Source organism: Sinocyclocheilus grahami, unplaced genomic scaffold, assembly GCF_001515645.1.
Source record: "Sinocyclocheilus grahami isolate Dianchi unplaced genomic scaffold, SAMN03320097.WGS_v1.1 scaffold200.1, whole genome shotgun sequence".
NCBI classification, from domain to species: domain Eukaryota; kingdom Metazoa; phylum Chordata; class Actinopteri; order Cypriniformes; family Cyprinidae; genus Sinocyclocheilus; species Sinocyclocheilus grahami.
This window is the reverse complement of record NW_015505379.1, coordinates 665152-684392: the sequence shown is the minus strand read 5'-3', so window position 1 is coordinate 684392 and position 19241 is coordinate 665152. Positions and strand designations below refer to the sequence as shown.

The following is a 19241-nucleotide window of genomic DNA, read 5'->3' as shown; positions in this document are numbered from 1 at the left end:
AAATTAAAGGTGTGTAGATGTATGTAAGCAAAACAGTGACAACAAGATAGCGAATTCGAAAGTGAAAGCATCCGAAGCCCGCGGCTTAACACAGCAAAAGAGAAACTCCCATTCACAAAATTCAAATCACAAATAATAATACTGATGATAAAAAATGGGTTGAATGTTAACAACTTTCGTTTCCATATAACTATAAACTATGACAAAAGTTCATCAGCATGCATTGAATAATCCCATGTTGTAGCGCAAAAAAAAAAATTTTTTTTAAATATTGCGACCAAATCATGTGCTCGTGCAACCAGCTGAGAAAGTTAGTTGCAAAAGAGCGACCAGTGGGAAGAATGAGTCTGGAGCCCTGATATGCATTATACAGAGGCAAGAGGAAAATAAAAAATACCATCGAAAGACAGTAAGTTCCCCTCAGACATACATTCATATAAACTCCTACCCCTAACTTTACGTTAACTCTTAACGTTACATCCCTAATGCATTTAGCAGATGCTTTTATCCAAAGCGACATACATTGCATTCAAGGTACACATTTACTATTTACACATTTACACATCTGTACTGGTTCAAAAAATGGTCTAAATGATTGATTAGCAAATCAATCTGAATCAGTGTTTTTAAAAATCTCTATGGCATAATCAAAAATGACCAGAAAGGTCTTTGAAAAAACATTCTCGTTTGCATTTATGCATGAAAACTTTTACGTTGATAGAAAAGATTTCAATTTCAAATCAATGCTGTTCTTTACCTTTCTGTTTATCAAAGAATGCTGAAAAAATGTATCATGGTTTCCACAACATTATTAAGCAGCACAACTGTTTTCAACATTGATAATAAGAAATATTTCTTGAACTCCAAATCATTTATATTTGCCAAAAAAGTAGATCTAACTGGGATTTGAACCCATGACCTTGGTGTTGCTAGTATTATACTCGTGTTTGTTGGAGCTAATCCATTTGTGTGTGTTTCTACAGTGAGCAGTACATGATGAGAGGCCGTAAACGCACTGAGGAAGAGGAGCGGCTGTTGAAACTCCTGCAGGGTATGAAGTCTCAAGACGGCTTCACCACCTGGTGTGAACAGATGCTGCATGCGCTCAACACCTCCGCCAATAACTGCTCCTCTTCCCAGGATGGTAAGACATCTCTCTTTTAGGATTTGCACACACCAGCTCATTTGGGTCACTTTGTAATAAAAAAATTATCTAAAATACAAATTCTCTTTTGACATCTACTGAAGCTGACGATTATGGTGGAAAGTAATTTAGACTCGTCCCTCAGTTTGTAAAAACAAACACAGGGCACTTAATAGCCTAGCAGGCCTGAGAGTTTCTAAGCAAAAGCGTGTGTTTGTGTTCACAGTGCCTGCTATTGTGGCATACCTGAAGGAGGTGGAGTCCCCGTATGAGGTGTTGAACATTATCTGCTCCTACCTGGGCGACACTGTTGAAGCCAAAGAGTTTGCCAGACAGTTCCTGGAGCGCCGTGCCAAACAGAAAGCTAACCACCAGAGACAGCAGCAGCAGGTGTGTGTGTGTGACAGGAAGATGTAAAGTCTTTGTGTGTGTGTGTGTGTGTGTGTGTGTGTGTGTGTGTGTGTGTGTTTGCCTACTCCCAGTAAAAATCTTGGTCCTCTTTTATAGCTCTCCAAAGAGATGGCTGGACTTAGCATGAACAACTTCCCTCTGCAGGTATGAGTACAACTCTATATCGACAGTGATTTATATTTCCATGATGGGCAGAACCAAGTCTCATTAGTTGTTTATCTGATTTTTAAGTCCTATTTTTGCCTCTCATTCTCACACTCTTTTTGTCTGTTAGGAGACTGTACGAGGAATGAACCCCAGTGCCCTGCAGTCTATGTTCCAGGCAGTGCATTCTGGGAAGGGGGGTGTGGTCTATGATCAGGCAGCAAAGCTGAAGAAGAAACAGCCCACGATGCTGCACTCTGACCCAAGCATCTTAGGTAACCTTTGTTCCTCTTGTACATATAACATGTCCCGAATAGTCTGATTCCAGAACAAATGACTCCTATTAGCTGTGCAATTAATCGAAATACAGTTTCGATTTCGATTTTGGCCTCCAACGATTATGAAAATGCAATAATCGTGATAAAATTATTATTGTGCCCCATTCCGCTCCCTTTCCAGCCATGCGCTTTCGCTCGTCCATAAAAGCCCAATTTCATGTGGAAATCATGTAATGTGACTTTTGCAAAATGGGACATGCTTGATTTATTAAAGTTGATTAGATTTAATCATGTTTATAAAAGCGAGAAAGAGAACTTCGCACTGTTCCCCTGAAGGATTTCTGTGCATGTGCTCAGAGACGGAACAGAACACAGACAAGTAAAGTCAACTTGTAGCTTAAGGTGCATGCCTAAATGGTTAAATACCGATGTAAACCCTCGTCGGTATTTAATAAGAAACAAAGGAAGTTTATTTCTTACAGTGAAGACTATGCTGTTTTATTTTACATTTGATTATTCAATTTCTGTAGTAGGCTGTTAACTGAATAGCCTGTACTTTAGACTTGCATAAAAAAAACTTACACACACCAGCTTATTGGTGGAGAGGAGACAGAGTGATGAAGCCAATCAGCAGATATGGGGATGGTTAGGAAGCCATGATGGTCAGAGGCCAATGGGCAAAGTTGGGCAGGATTCCGGGGTTACACCCCTACTCTTTTTCGGATTTTTAATGACCACAGAGAGTCAGGACCTCTTTTTAACATCTCATCCGAAAGACTGCTTTTTGTCAGTATAGTGTCCCCGTCACTGGGGAGTTAGGACCCACACAGACTGCAGGGTGAGCACCCCCTGCTGGCCTCACTAACACCTCTTCCAGCAGCAACCTAGTTTTCCCAGGAGGTCTCCCATCCAGGTACTGACCAGGCTCAACCATGCTTAGCTTCAGTGGGCAACCAGTCTTGGGCTGGAGGGTGATATAGGCTGGTCCCTATACTACAGTGTTACCAATACTTTTATTATGGCATTTTAATTTAAAAGTGACAGTGAAGACTTCTACACTGAAGTGAAGACGTCTACTACATTTCCATTTCAAATAAATACTGTTCTTTACCCTTTTATTCATCAAAAAATGCTGCAAAACTGTATCACAATTTCCACAAAACAATAAGCAGCACAACTGTTTTCAACATTGATATTAAAATGAAATGATTCTTGAGCACCAAATCAGCATATTAGAACGATTTCTGAAGGATCATGTGACATGAAGACTGGAGTAATGATGTTAAAAATTCAGCTTTGCCATCACAGTAATAAATTATATTTTTAAAGATGTTTTAAATGGAAAAGCTATTTTAAATTGTAATAATATTTCGCAATATTACAGTTTTTTTCTGTTTTTGACAATAATTTCATCCTTGATCGTAAGAGATTTCTTTAAAAAAAAAAAAATCTTACCAACTCCAAACTTTTGAATGGTAGTGTACTTTTAATTCACTGTTGGCTGTTAGATTTGTTTGATATTTTGGCATGCATCCTCTAGAGCAGTGTTTCTCAACCAGGGGTCCGTGGACCCCTAGTGGTCCTTGACGTAAGGCCAGGGGGTCCTTATAAAGTATTAATTTTTGTATACATTTTGTATATTTTGACATGACATGTTCCCATGAAAGAATAATCCAATATCGCTGATGATATGGCCAAATACTGGACAAGTCAGCTAACTTGAATTATACTTGACTGCATTTGGTCCTCACAAAGACACAAAAATGATACATAGATGAGTCAGTTTTGTTCTGGGGGTCCTTGAGGATGGTTCTGAATTGGACTGGGGTCTGGTACGCCAAAAGGTTGAGATTCAATGCTCTAGAGAACCTCTGAAAACTGAATTTGTCTCTCTCTCTCTCTCTCTCTATCTTTTTAGGGTACTCATTCCATGGTGGCCCTGATCGGTATGGTCTAAACGAGATGGAGATGGTCGAGGATTACTGAATACACAGCAATAGCTACACGAGGCCTTTAAACCCGCGGGTCCACCTAATCAGACTCCGCAAGTCGAATGTGCACTGCTTTGAGGGAGAGGGGTTTGGGGATAAGCCAGGAGTAAGGTATCGGTTTTGGGGTGGGTGGGTTTTGCGCTGGGAAGAGAAGAATGTAATTCAACAGGGAAGGGAACAGGTGTGAATTTATTTTTGTGTGTGTGTTTTCAGGGGACGGGGGGTGAAAAAGTTCTGGCACTTACAGCATTAAGCACCTTACACTCAGACTAATGCACTTTATTAAGATTTTTTTTTTCTTTTTCGAGAAGATTTACTTGTATATTTATGTGGTATGCTTCAGAAATATTACCACATATATATATATATATACTGTGTGTGTTGAATCAGAACTGGAGTTTGTGCTGGGAGGAAATGGTGGCGATTGGGGGACCATTGCGTGTTTTAGTTCAGACATTATCAAAAAAACAAATCCTCTCTTTAAAGACAAACACTGTTGTTTTTTTTATATACATATATATAAAGTTTCTATTAAAAAACATAAAGCTATTATAAAAAAAACTTTGATTATAAAACTTGAAGATTTGCACTCACATAAAATGCAAGTTAAAAAGATTAAAAAAAAAATGTGTTAGATGTAATAGATGAATATTTTTGTGATTGTGTGCCTGTGTGTGTGTGTATGTCTATGCACGCATGTTTGTTCAAGAATGAGAGTGTGTGTGCGTGTGTGTTTAAAACATGCCAGTCTGCACAATGTATTTTTTTTAATCGCTTACTTGGACGTATGTTCAAAAGAGGCCATTTCGTCATTCAGAGTGATTTTTTTTTTATTGTATGAACTGAATGTGTGAATGTGAATGCTTGTGTTCAGGAGGAACTGTGTGTATTACTCCTCTTGTAAATGTGCAGTATGTGAGCGAACGAATGAATGAATGAAAGACAGAGAGAGAGGGGGGCAACGGCACAACACATCCTCTTTCACCAGCCCTTCAATTCCCCAACAAAGAATGACCTCTAGATTCAAACACAAAAGCTTTAGCCCATTTTACGCCAACCAGCACTCTTAGTTTTCATGGTAGGGAGTGCAAGAGACATCTTTTCCTGCCTCCACTGCCTCATCTTTGCCTCTGTGAGGTTTAAGAACATGTCATTAGCGTCATTGTTTTGTTGTGTGTTGTTGAAGAGCTCAATCTTGTATACCTTTAGGAAATGGTTACTTGTGGTACGTATGTTGCGAGTGTGTTTTTTTTCTGTCCCCACGTGTGCCTAAGAACTAAAGGGCGAATGATTAGACTTCATTGCTGCCATTGAGACATTATTTTTTTAGCAAAGGGGCATGGTTTCCTTTGGACGGCTCTGCCCCCCCACATGCCTCTCATGCTTATTAAACAAGAGCCTATCTCTGTACAGTTCTATTGTAGCTTGGGGATGTGTGGATGAAAGAAATGTTTGATATTTGGTGGATGTGACCTAACATTGCCTTTCTGTCCACTCTCTTGCTCTGGAGTGACTGAGGTTTTGACTATTTCTGGTATAAAAAAAAAAATGATCGCAACAAACTGTGCAAGTGCACTCAGCAGTGCACAAAATGTCTGTATATTTTGTTACTTGTTCATTGTTGTTGTCAACGACAATGATGGTGATTTATTTTTTCTTTTAATGTTATATATGATTATATATGAATCTATGAATATAAACAAAGTATTGGACTACAAAGGAAGAGCACTTGGGGCTGCTACCTTTTTTGTTCGTTTTCAAAAGTTTCCTTGGATTTTTTTTTTTTTAGTTGCCACCATGTGAAGTGCATTTGTGTACTTTTTTCTTTCCTTCTTAAAAAAAAAAAAATGTTGAATGTATTCCAAAAATGTAACGGTGTAGATGGAGTTGCTTAACACAGGATATTCAAGTGTAATCGGGAGCGAAATCGAAAATCGTTCACGAAAGGCTACCACAAAAACACACTGCCTCTACAATCCTGTTCATACAGACTTTGACTATGAAAAAGAGAACTTTTATTCCATACTGGAGTTTTGGTTGTTTACAAACCGCACAGACATTTGTGGGTGCTTTTTTCCCCTTTATTTTTTGTGGTGATTGAATATGTGATTCTGCAGCTGAGAATCGTTTTGTTGGAGGGACTTCAATGGCATGACGTCAGACCCTTCCTTTGCATGTGGATATGAGTGCAGCCTATATAGCTTGCTGACTGAAACAAACTTGGATCGCTGGAACACAAGTAATAGAATTACATCAAAGATTTCTTCTTGTACCTTTATCTCACGGACAGGGTGTGTTTTTAAGAATCATAAAGGCGACCATATTTTGTTTACCGAACTTCTGTTCTTTTGTTTACTTTTGACTAATCTTTCTTTGTAATGGAATCAAATTGATCATCAAGACAGAAGAAATGCTTTATGTACCTGGAAAGAAGGCAAAAATCAAGACAGCACAGATGACCTCTTGGTACTGTTAGATGCATATTGAATGCTTTAACATTTTTCCCTTTTACCCAATCATTTCTTGGCTTGTGGATTATGTTGGATGGACATATCTGTGATGAATGTTGATGAGAAGAGCAACAAAAGAACATATGTATGACCTCAGATCTGCCAGATAATTATTTGGACAGCGTGAACATGTTTTCTTATTTTTGTGTTTTCACCGGACGGGGTGTCATGGCCATCATCTTCATAAAGATAACAAAGGGACTAGCACTGCCCTGATACCCTCGCTATGCACTTTTCATTTGCTCAAAACTGTGAGGAACTTTCACTTGGGCTTGGAGAGCGCAGACAGAACGCAAGATGCCCGTTTCTGTCAGCGGATGGATGCTTCGAGAGTTTTTGATGCCCTTGCATGAGACTCATTCTCCTTATGATGGTTGATGGATCTGCTTGAGAACGTCACCACGCAAGCTTTACCGTAAATGGATAAGGGAAGTTTCAGACACATTGGGACTTGAGGAAATATCATTGGAATTTTCCCATGGAGGATTTTCACTGAACAATGTTGATATTAAGACTATACGAACAGTCTCCAAACTTGGTTAAAATGTGGAGATTCAGAACAGATTGACTCGACAGTGTTCTCCGTTATGTAAAAAGGATTAAACCGCTCGGTCCAGGGTGCTAGCCAACGCAAAAGGATGTTTTTTTATTTTTTTGTGGACTGGAATTATTTCATTGATGACTGAAAAATACTTTTTTGTTTGATCCTTATGATGGTTGATGGATCTGCTTGAGAACGTCACCACGCAAGCTTTACCGTAAATGGATAAGGGAAGTTTCAGACACATTGGGACTTGAGGAAATATCATTGGAATTTTCCCATGGAGGATTTTCACTGAACAATGTTGATATTAAGACTATACGAACAGTCTCCAAACTTGGTTAAAATGTGGAGATTCAGAACAGATTGACTCGACAGTGTTCTCCGTTATGTAAAAAGGATTAAACCGCTCGGTCCAGGGTGCTAGCCAACGCAAAAGGATTTTTTTTATTTTTTTGTGGACTGGAATTATTTCATTGATGACTGAAAAATACTTTTTTGTTTGTTTTAAACAGTTTTTCTTTTTTGTACTGGAGATAAAGAACCAATAAGCTCCATCAGCTCTACCGCCACCTGCTGACTGCATGGCTGAAATTCACCTTTGGCTTGAAGTAGTTACTGCGCTACAAGACCGTCTGTTTGGTAATGAGCACTATTAATTTATTCATTCATTTGTTTGGTTATATATGTTAATTCATTCATTGTTTCATTCATTTATTGATTTTCCTTCCCCTATTCTATCCTAAAATGTGACCCTGGACCACAAAACCAGTCGAAATTGAGATTTATGACTAAATAAGCTTTCCATTGACGTATGGTTTGTTAGGATTGGACAATATTTGGCTGAGATACAACTATTTGAAAATCTGGAATCTGAGGGAGCAAAAAAATCTAAAAATTGAGAAAATCTCCTTTAAAGTTATCCAAATGAAGTTCTTAGCAATGCCTATTACTAATCAAAAATTAAGTTTTAATATATTTACAGTAGGAAATTTACAAAATATCTTCATGGAACATGATCTTTACTTAATATCCTAATGATTTTTGGCATAAAAGAAAAATCTATAATTTTGACCCATACAGTGTATTTTTGGCTGTTGCTACAAATATACCCCAGAGACTTAAGACTGGTTTTGTGCTCCAGGGTCACAAATAATAACTGTTGAGCTACTTTAGGTTAAGGTTTGTTCAACTGACAAAAAATGACTTGGCAACCTCCAGAACATCCTAGCAAAAAAAGAAAAGAAAAGCGGCATTATTTAATCAAAATGTTGCAGGTCAGATTAAACTAGAGATGCCTAATGTCTTTACTGGTATGCAAAAAATCCATGTTTTAAAATGTTAATGATGATAAAAATACATGTTTCTTATATTTATTGATTTAGTGTGTGAAGCAGCAATACTGTATTGACTGTCACAGAACTGTGTTCATGTTAAAGTGATCAACTGAATAACAGTGGCATTGGCTGATTCTAAATCATAAAATCTTATGCTAGTCATCCTTGCTATCACACACATCTGAGGTGGATGTCTTTTGAAATTTCCAGAGATGCAACAATTCAAGAAAGGTCATAAGAAACCATTTTGACAATAATGTATGAATATTCATTTTGTAAATAGTTTTTGGAGGTTTCTGGTTTGTTTGAAGAAAAACAATAAATACTTCAGAATGAAGCACTTGTGCGAACTGTTTTTTTTTTCACTATTTAGCATTTGACATTTAAAAAAAATTAGAATTAAATTGTACATTTCAAATACTGGAAAAAATGTAGGAAATGTACCCTTTGTTACAAAACATGGTGCCTTGGCTTCTGTGGTACTTGGATTTGACAAAAAAAATCCATATTCAAAGCATGAATTTGAAAGAAAATAGTAAAATTATGATTAAGTGCATTAAATGTATAAGATTGTTCAACTGACAAAAAATGACTTGGCAACCTCCAGAACATCCTAGCAAAAAAAGAAAAGAAAAGCGGCATTATTTAATCAAAAATACAATAAAAACTTGTGACATTTTAAAATTTACATTAAAAAAACTCATTAGATCTACTCTTCGTTTTTTTTTTTCTTAAATGATGAGATGTTCCTCAAATTGTTTTTAATTCCTCCTCCTTTTCTCTGCTTTGATTAGATCTTTGCTGTTCCAGATCTTCAGATGAAGACGGAGGCTCTCCAGTGCTTCGTGTTGCATCTCCATCTCCCCTTAATTCCTGTCCTCATCCTTCAGAGAAAGATCCCAAGGTCAGGAATTTCAAACCGCACATGAAATGATGACTGCATGACAAGAACTAAAAGCCCAGAAGGAAGTGGAGGGCTGCAGCTTCTTTGCACCGTATTCGGACTACTCAGAGGAACATGTTTCCTTGCTAGGAGGAGGGAGTGAACTGTGAATGCTGGAACGGAGAACTATGAGATCTCAAACATGCACAGAATAGTTCTGCTCGAGTGCAGCCAGGGTTAAAACACCGTGCACTCATTATTAATAACTGAAATACACCTGCATACACACACACATACAAAAAATTAATTGTTGAATACACACACACTGACATGGCTTAACTACACTTCATCTCTTGCTGCCATGTAAATAATGTATATATCCCTAACACTTTTTCCTTTCTCTGTTGGGTTTCAGGTTTGATTTTCTTTTTCCTTTTCTTTCTTCTCTTTTAATGACATGCCTTAACAGTTCAGTTTTGCCTATTAAGGCACACTTAAGATGTGTAATACAAAAAAAAAGTGTTAACAGTCAGCGAGACTAGCTCTGTGATTGTAGCGAGTGATTTTATTTAATAAACCCTTGAAACATTGTTTATGAACCTGCAAAATGATTTATATCAAACGATCCCCACAAAAGACATGCAATTACTTCTTGGTTTTAACTGGGCAAGTATTTCTGATGATACAACCTAATGTTAAAATGGTTTTTGCTTTGCAGTTTCAATATTAGAGGCAAAAACTGTTTCCAGGTCAGAATGATCAAATGTTTAAATTTTTGATCTCAAAATAGACGTGGCTGGGCAGAAGTACTTTTACTAACACATGCTTGAGTGTCAGCTTCAGCTGTTACTGAGCTAAAGATCAGAAAGGATGGGATTTGTTGGTGAAGGTGATGCACGCCATTATCTGAGTAAGGTATTGCCCTTTAAAGATGATTCATTGTGTAATGTTGCAGGTCAGATTAAACTAGAGATGCCTAATGTCTTTACTGGTATGCAAAAAAATCCATGTTTTAAAATGTTAATGATGATAAAAATACATGTTTCTTATATTTATTGATATAATACTGCAGCAATACTGTATTGACTGTCACAGAACTGTGTTCATGTTAAAGTGATCAACTGAATAACAGTGGCATTGGCTGATTCTAAATCATAAAATCGTATGCTAGTCATCCTTGCTATCACACACATCTGAGGTGGATGTCTTTTGAAATTTCCAGAGATGCAACAATTTAAGAAAGGTCATAAGAAACCATTTTGACAATAATGTATGAATATTCATTTTGTAAATAGTTTTTGGAGGTTTCTGGTTTGTTTGAAGAAAAACAATAAATACTTCAGAATGAAGCACTTGTGCGAACTGTTTTTTTTTTCACTATTTAGCATTTGACATTTAAAAAAAATTAGAATTAAATTGTACATTTCAAATACTGGAAAAAATGTAGGAAATGTACCCTTTGTTACAAAACATGGTGCCTTGGCTTCTGTGGTACTTGGATTTGACAAAAAAAATCCATATTCAAAGCATGAATTTGAAAGAAAATAGTAAAATTATGATTAAGTGCATTAAATGTATAAGATTTCTGTTCAAAATGTTCTATCTGTGTAGAAACCTGATCTAACTAAACCGTGAACTAAACAGTAAGTGGGAGCAGTTAAGACACACTGCAGCCAGCTGAGACGATGATCAGCTACACCGAAGACTGGAGGAGATGGTCGGTGTAGCCGATCAGCGTCTCCAGCCTCCGGGGGAGCCGACCATCTCCTCCAGCCTCCGGTGGAGCCGACCATCTCCTCCAGCCTCCGGTGGAGCCGACCATCTCCTCCAGCCTCCGGTGGAGCCGACCATCTCCTCCAGCCTCCGGTGGAGCCGACCATCTCCTCCAGCCTCCGGTGGAGCCGACCATCTCCAGACTCCGGTGGAGCCGATCATCTCCTCCAGCCTTCGGTGGAGCCGATCATCTCCTCCAGACTCCGGTGGAGCCGAGTCAAAATTCTCACTTCATTTTCTGTTAACCTTATGTACCTCAGATTGGATCCGCCTGCACAAATACTATTTTAGACAACTGCGACAGGCACAAAATTATCCCTCATTTGTGGAGTCCTGGACACAGAGTAGCAGTGATTACTGACTGTTTTGAGATTTTCACAGAAACCATTCAGTGCCCACAGTGTCTTCTATCTTCAAGCACCATTGCACTATTAAGTATTTGACATATCATCTTGCACATCTAAGAATGTGTAGGAATGATCATCAGACATGTTTGTCAGAAGCATAAAATATTAATTTTTAAATTGAATTTAACTTTCTTTGTAGTACTTACTGTGTCCACTTCATAAAACAGTATGTTGATGGTTTATCATACTTGTCACGTCTTCTGTTATGCATTTTAAAACTGCTTTTTTTACCCAGTGTTGCATTAATAATAAAGTATGTACAATGGTATTTTCATAAATATGTTTTGATTGTCTCCTTGTTATCAGTAATTTGACAGCCAAATGAAGTACAGAAACCAAATGTTGAACAAACAGGGTAAGGTTTAATGGTATAGACCAGGGCTGTCCAAACTCGGTCCTGGAGGGCCGGTGTCCTGCAGAGTTTAGCTCCAACCCTGATTAAACACCTGAAGCAGCTAATCAAGCTCTTACTAGGCATATAAACTTCCAGTCAGGTGTGTTGAGGCAAGTTGGAGCTAAACTCTGCAGGACACCGGCCCTCCAGGACCGAGTTTGGGCAGCCCTGGTATAGACTCGCATGACATAATTTACAATTGTCCAAATTATGTGTGCAAATCAATGGTAGACAAAAACAGAACATATAATCAAGTATAAGTAAATAAGTTCTTATACCATAAACAAGAGGCAGCAATGCGGTCAATGTTGTTAATCAATGACAATCTGAAATCTTTCCTGAGATTATCTCGCAAATATCGCGAGAGTAAGGTGACCTGGCAACGCACGCTGTGCAGGCATGGCGGCGCCCTGTGTTTACAAACACGACGCATGAGTTCCTGTGTATTGTAGGTTCAACGCAATGCGTTTGTAGTTGAGATGCTCAGAAACTGTCATCTGAATTTAGTAAAACACATACACCGAGGAATTATGTCTGATTTGTAAGATTCAGAGCACAACACGACTGATACGAATCAAAGAAACAACAGGTAGAGTGACTCTTTTTTTGGCTGGACGAGCTGCTGTACATTGAAAAATATTCGGAATTTTAAGAATACAACACTGAAGACCTGTTAATTTAGACCTGATAACTTATATAAGAATATATATATATGTGTGTGTGTGTGTGTGTATGTGTAGCAAAAGAACATGAAATCCTCTAAAATAAAAAGGAATGAATGGATGAAATTAATGGAAACCTGCTGTAAAAACTTGAGGTAACATTTTGCTTAAACCTCTGTTAAATTTAATATGATGTCAGTTTTTCATGTGTAACACAGGTCAGAATGTAACTGACCAAAAAATTTGAATTAATTAGAATTTGCAATAATTATACTTTTAGCAAAACTATGAAAAAGCTTTTGATAAAATGTCTAATTGACTTCTATATATATATATATATATATATATATATATATATATAACCCTGGCCCACAAAACCAGTCTTAAGTGTCAATTTGATACATCATCTGAAAGCTGAATAAATAAGCTTTCCCTTGATGTATGGTTTGCTAGGATTGGACAATATTGGGTCGAGATACAACTATTTGAAAATCTGGAATCTGAGGGTGCAAAAATAAAAAATCGAAAATTGCCTTTAAAGTTGTCCAGATGAAGTCCTTAGCAATGCATATTATTAATAAAAAAAAATAAGGTTTGGTATATTTATGGTAGGAAGTTTACTAAATATCTTCCTGGAACATCTTTACTTAATACCTTAATGATTTTTGGCATTAAAAAAAAAAATCAATAATTTTGACCCATACGGTGTATTTTTTGGCTATTGCTACAAATATACCCCAGCGACTTAAGACTGGTTTTGTGGTCCAGGGTCACATATATATATAAAAGAATATGTCTATTAGATTTATCAGGACAGTAGCAGTTGTGGTTTTTGGAGGTAAAAACCAAATTATCTTGTATATAGGTTATATGTAAAATGATGCATTAGTAATACATAACTTATTTACTTAAACTTATAGTCAACAATACATGTATCTTTACAATAAAATATTTGTTAAATGTTATATATTGTTCATATTAAATGCATTTTGTCAGTAAAAAAAAAAAAATTTATACACTGAACAAAATTATAAACAACACTTTTGTTTTTGCCATCATTTTTCATGAGCTGAACTGAAAGATCTAAGACTTTTTCTATGTACACAGAAGGCCTATTTCTCTCAAATATTGTTCACAAATTGGTCTAAATCTGTGTTAATGAGCACTTCTCCTTTGCCAAGATAATCCATCCACCTCACAGGTGTGGCATATCAAGATGCTGATTGTGGCCTGTGGAATGTTGGTCCACTCCTCTTCAATGGCTGTGCGAAGTTGCTGGATATTGGCAGGAACTGGAACACACTGTCGTATATGCCGATCCAGAGCATCCCAAACATGCTCAATGGGTGACATGTCCAGTGAGTATGCTGAGCATGCAAGAACTGGGATGTTTTCAGCTTCCAGGAATTGTGTACAGATCCTTGCAACATGGGGCCGTGCATTATCATGCTGCAACATGAGGTGATGGTCGTGGATGAATGGCACAACAATCAGGATCTCGTCACGATATCTCTGTGCATTCAAAATGCCATCAATAAAATGCACCTGTGTACGTTGTCCATAACATACGCCTGCCCATACCATAACCCCACCACCACCATGGGCCACTCGATCCACAACATTGACATCAGCAAACCGCTCACCCACACGACGCCATACACGCTGTCTGCCATCTGCCCTGTACAGTGAAAACCGGGATTCATCCGTGAAGAGAACACCTCTCCAAAGTGCCAGACGCCATCAAATGTGAGCATTTGCCCACTCAAGTCGGTTACGATGACGAACTGCAGTCAGGTGGAGACCCGAGGACGACGAGCATGCAGATTAGCTTCCCTGAGACGGTTTCTGAGTCTGCCATCTGCCCTGTACAGTGAAAACCGGGATTCATCTGTGAAGAGAACACCTCTCCAAAGTGCCAGACGCCATTGAATGTGAGCATTTGCCCACTCAAGTCAGTTACGACGACGAACTGCAGTCGGGTCGAGACCCCGATGAGGACGACGAACATGCAGATGAGCGGTTTCTGACAGTTTGTGCAGAAATTCTTTGGTTATGCAAACTGATTGTTGCAGCAGCTGTCCGGGTGGCTGGTCTCAGACGATCTTGGAGGTGAAGATGCTGGATGTGGAGGTCCTGGGCTGGTGTGGTTAAACGTGGTCTGCGGTTGTGAGGCCGGTTGGATGTACTGCCATATTTTCTGAAACGGCTTTGGAGACGGCTTATGGTAGAGAAATGAACATTAAATTCACGGGCAACAGCTCTGGTGGACATTCCTGCAGTCAGCATGCCAATTGCACGCTCCCTCAAAACTTGCAACATCTGTGGCATTGTGCTGTGTGATAAAACTGCACATTTTAGAGTGGCCTTTTATTGTGGCCAGCCTAAGGCACACCTGTGCAATAATCATGCTGTCTAATCAGCATCTTGATATGCCACACCTGTGAGGTGGATGGATTATCTTGGCAAAGGAGAAGTGCTCACTAACACAGATTTAGACAGATTTGTGAACAATATTTGAGAGAAATAGGCCTTTTGTGTACATAGAAAAAGTCTTAGATCTTTGAGTTCAGCTCATGAAAAATGGGGGCAAAAACAAAAGTGTTGCATTTATCATTTTTTTGTTCAGTGTATATTAAGTATTTAAGCAATTCTGTAATTTTGTAGTAAACCTAATTATATATATTCTAAAATGGTAAAAGAAAATTCTGAGAAGTTCCTGCCTGACTCATCACTATCCGTTACAGTTTAGAAATGATAAATTATTTTGATGTCAAAAAGGAAAGCATTTCTAAGGTAGTATTTTCTGCCTAGTTTCTTTTGAAACTTTGATATGCATATAGCAGAAACTATTACTTTAGTTGGAATTTATGGGTTTCATAAATGAGTTTCATTTTATTATAAGTGATGTCGCTGTTTTTACTGTTTTGTAATAAAAATAATATGGTTTAAATCTTACAAACTACGTATCTTTTATATTGTAGTCAGATTACTGTGAATGTGTAAGCTTATATAATGTGTATATATAAGTATCACTGCCAGTGTATGTCATCTGTATGTGAAATCCATGACTGAAATGATATAAATTGTGCATGTTCCACAGGCCACTGAACATAGAGATACCTCTGTAAACGGGATGTCCGGTGCAGCTCAGGGCAGTGATGGTGGTTCAGGACAGGATGCAGAAGCTGATGGAGAACCTCCTCATGAGGCTTATCATCAGGGAGAGGTGGAAGGAGAAGAGGAAGCACCACCAGCAGCAGCAAAACAGCCTCGACTGGAGCAGGAAGATCCAGGTCTTGATTTACAAATGATACAGATGCCTGTGGTGCCTTCAGTGGACACTTGTGGGAGCCAAGGTGCTGCTGGGACTTTAGAGGAAGGTGAGGCCTTTGTCTTTTTTAAAAAGCACTTTCTAACGTCTGATCTACAGCATCCTGTTTGGCACACTGTCAATATGCTCTTATGATGTCTTAATATGTGAGATATACTCCATATGTGGTACTCTTGCCGCCATATTTAAAGAATTACATGGATCTTGTCCTTTAGTCTTTCATATGCATCCAATTTTATATAGTTAAGCAGCTCTCTGTAAGTGAACTGCTGGTTCCTTCCAAAAATTTGGATGTGACGTTATTTTTCTTGGCTCTGAAATGAAATGTAATTGAACTGTTCAGAGTTTTTTTTTGTCATGGTTCGTCACATGTGAATGCTATTGAATGTTGTTCATTTGTTCAGTATAACTGTCAAGTAACATCAAAGTAGAAAGTAATACATTTTAAAGTAGAGAATAGTGCTTCAATTAATTTTATTCAGTTAGGTTTTTAGTAAAGATGGATCTTAAAATTTTTATCTTTTTACGATATGAGGTGCCCTGCTTTATGTAAAGCTTAAAAGATTTTATAAATCTACTAATATGACTGAAGTCTACATCATGTGAGTGTACATAATATTATTTTTTTTAACAATTTCTGTTTGTAAAACATTTAAATCATTACTGACACATTAAATTAGAAATAATGGAAAAATAAATGTACCCTTTGTTACAAAAAAAAAAGGGTATGTTTACTTATTTAGATGCTGGGATTCACTAAAAAACGGACCCTATTACAAACATTCAAGTTAATATTTGGCTTATGTCATGTTTATTAAATTAAATTTGTAGGGTGTTAAAGGAAAAAATGTATACAATATAAATTAAGATTTGGACAACAGATACTTGACACAAAAATATAAATTTTGTCGCATCAAAATAAAACAATTACAGCATTAAGTTATGTATGTTAAGTGTTCTGACTATATTGGGCACATTAAAGATTTTTAAAGGAATAGTTAATGCAAAAACTAAAATGTTATAAAAAAAATTAAGACATTCTAAACCAGTATGACTGAAATGCATTGGTCACTCTTTTCCATGCAATCAGAATGAATGAGGAATGGAGCTTTGCAGCTTCAGAGAAGACTTTTTCTTTACACACACGTCTTATTTTGTGATGCTTTTGAAGCTTAAAAGCCATAGTTCCCATTTCTTGTAATTGTTTGGAAAAGAGCAACCATTAAAGCTACATAGAGCAACATACTTAATTCTCTTATCTATGGAAGAAGAAAGTCATGTGTTTAGAGCAACAGTGTGAGTAAATGTTGACAGTTTTTACCTTTTTACCTTTAGCCGCTCAACAAATAGAGATGATTATTGCCTTAAATTATTGCTGACTATTTTCCTCTTTTCCCAATTTAAAGTCCATTTCAAATGCACAAAAAATAACAAAATTTTCTAAATTCTGTAAATGCAAGTAACACATTTTAGCGTCTTACTTTACTTGTCACCTAAGGTGTCCGTGTTAATTTGATTCTGTCAGTTGCCTGTCATCAGACTGATGAAACGGGACAGGCTGTGGGACCTCAAGAAGTTGAAGGAGACGTGGAATGGCATCAAAACGGAGCAGACAACAGAGAAATGCTCGGACCAAATGAGGAGGACAGAGCAAATAAGCCTGAGAAGAACAATTCCGAAGACAGCTCTGCTGAGCAGCGCTAGTAAGTGCACCGCTCATCTTAAGCTGCTGTGAAAGGAAATATGGTGGGAAAAAATGTGTTGCAGTTGCACAGGGACAGGGATGCTGACTATTTTCCTCTTTTCCCAATTTAAAGTCCATTTCAAATGCACAAAAAATAACAAAATTTTCTAAATTCTGTAAATGCAAGTAACACATTTTAGCGTCTTACTTTACTTGTCACCTAAGGTGTCCGTGTTAATTTGATTCTGTCAGTTGCCTGTCATCAGACTGATGAAACGGGACAGGCTGTGGGACCTCAAGAAGTTGAAGGAGACGTGGAATGGCATCAAAACGGAGCAGACAACAGAGAAATGCTCGGACCAAATGAGGAGGACAGAGCAAATAAGCCTGAGAAGAACAATTCCGAAAGACAGCTCTGCTGAGCAGCGCTAGTAAGTGCACCGCTCATCTTAAGCTGCTGTGAAAGGAAATATGGTGGGAAAAAATGTGTTGCAGTTGCACAGGGACAGGGATATTTTCAGCTAGTCAGTGTATGCTGTGTCTTCGCTGTGTTCACAGTCAAAGCCTCGACTTTAGCCAGAACCCTCAGATGCTGACGGGCTCCTGGGCCGAGTACACCCACACCGCCGAGAATTACCTCAGAGGCTGCAAATGGTGATCACTGATGAAAGCAAGCTGTTTATGATGGCTGTAGAGTATAAACTGTATCACAGAGATGCTAATGCACCATCTCTCTCTCTGCAGGGCTCCGGATGGTTCCTGCATTGTCTCAAACAGCGCTGATAACATTCTTCGTGTGTATAACCTCCCGCCTGAGCTGTACAGCAGCCACTGGGACATGCTTTCTGAGATGGTCAGCCTCTTCTAGAATATCATATCATATTTATCTGTACAAGTAAAAATACTATGTTGAGATCAGTTCCCTTTGTATGTAGAACTGACTTTAGGCCAGTGTTCAAGATGATAAATGTCTCATGACACAATTTAAATATGGATTCTACTTAATGCTGGCTTCTTAATTTTGAAAGTCTGGAGTGAAAGGATCACTTTTTTACTTTACTTCTAAACCCTTGATATACTTATACATATGTAAACAATCTGATTTGCTGTATGCAGGATATGGGCCCATAATGGTGTTGCTTCTGTTTGTGTGCACTCAGAGTCCAGTGCTGAAGATGACAGAAGGAGACACCATCTATGACTACTGCTGGTTCCCCAAGATGACTTCTATGGACCCGGACACATGCTTGTAAGTTTTCCTGTCTGTTCCATTTCAAGCTCTCCTAAATCAAAAGTTAAATGCATCAAGCAGGTTTTTTTTTTTTCACATGAATTAATTTTTTTAAAAATTATTAAAATGTCATATATATGTGACCCTGGAGCACAAAACCAGTCTTAAGTCGCTTGGGTATATTTGTAGCAATAGCCAAAAATGCATTGTATGGGTCAAAATTATTTATTTTTCTTTTATGCCAAAAATCATTATGATATTAAGTAAAGATCATGTTCCATGAAGATATTTTGTAAATTTCCTACTGTAAATATATTAAAACTTAATTTTTGATTAGTAATATGCATTGCTATGAACTTCATCTGGACAACTTTAAAGGTGATTTTCTCAATATTTAGATTTTTTTTGCACCCTCAGATTCCAGATTTTCATACTTTTTTGTATTCAGATTTAAGTCCCCACCAGAATAGAAAAACAGGTACACACACACACACACACACACACACACACACACATATAT

The 19241-nt window shown here is 37.7% G+C and overlaps 2 protein-coding genes and 1 long non-coding RNA gene across 8 annotated transcripts in view; all 3 read left to right on the top strand.

Moving 5' to 3' along the window:
- The window catches only part of gigyf1a (GRB10 interacting GYF protein 1a), a 21353-nt gene extending 16878 nt beyond the window's left edge, over window positions 1-4475 (top strand). For all 4 annotated transcript variants that reach the window (XM_016285635.1, XM_016285636.1, XM_016285634.1 and 1 more), the window contains exons 20-24: window positions 984-1144; window positions 1371-1534; window positions 1652-1699; window positions 1830-1974; window positions 3896-4475. In XM_016285635.1, the coding sequence (XP_016141121.1) occupies window positions 984-1144; window positions 1371-1534; window positions 1652-1699; window positions 1830-1974; window positions 3896-3963 (586 nt within the window). In that variant the 3' untranslated portion in view covers window positions 3964-4475. The remainder of the gene's footprint in view (window positions 1-983; window positions 1145-1370; window positions 1535-1651; window positions 1700-1829; window positions 1975-3895) is intronic.
- Window positions 4476-7193: 2718 nt separating this feature from the next.
- Window positions 7194-10935, top strand: LOC107595285 (uncharacterized). The gene is made up of 3 exons (XR_001610250.1): window positions 7194-7661; window positions 9151-10149; window positions 10851-10935. It is a non-coding gene; the product is annotated as an uncharacterized lncRNA (long non-coding RNA).
- A 1236-nt stretch (window positions 10936-12171) lies between these two features.
- The window catches only part of LOC107595283 (telomerase Cajal body protein 1), a 15794-nt gene continuing 8724 nt past the window's right edge, over window positions 12172-19241 (top strand). Inside the window, exons 1-6 of one of the 3 annotated variants that reach the window (XM_016285638.1) lie at window positions 12172-12402; window positions 15576-15855; window positions 17332-17509; window positions 18049-18144; window positions 18235-18343; window positions 18651-18739. In XM_016285638.1, the coding sequence (XP_016141124.1) occupies window positions 15609-15855; window positions 17332-17509; window positions 18049-18144; window positions 18235-18343; window positions 18651-18739 (719 nt within the window). In that variant the 5' untranslated portion in view covers window positions 12172-12402; window positions 15576-15608. Of the gene's footprint in view, window positions 12403-15575; window positions 15856-17304; window positions 17510-17720; window positions 17922-18048; window positions 18145-18234; window positions 18344-18650; window positions 18740-19241 lie in introns of those variants that run through there. The other 2 variants (XM_016285637.1, XM_016285639.1) reach the window with 2 other exon arrangements.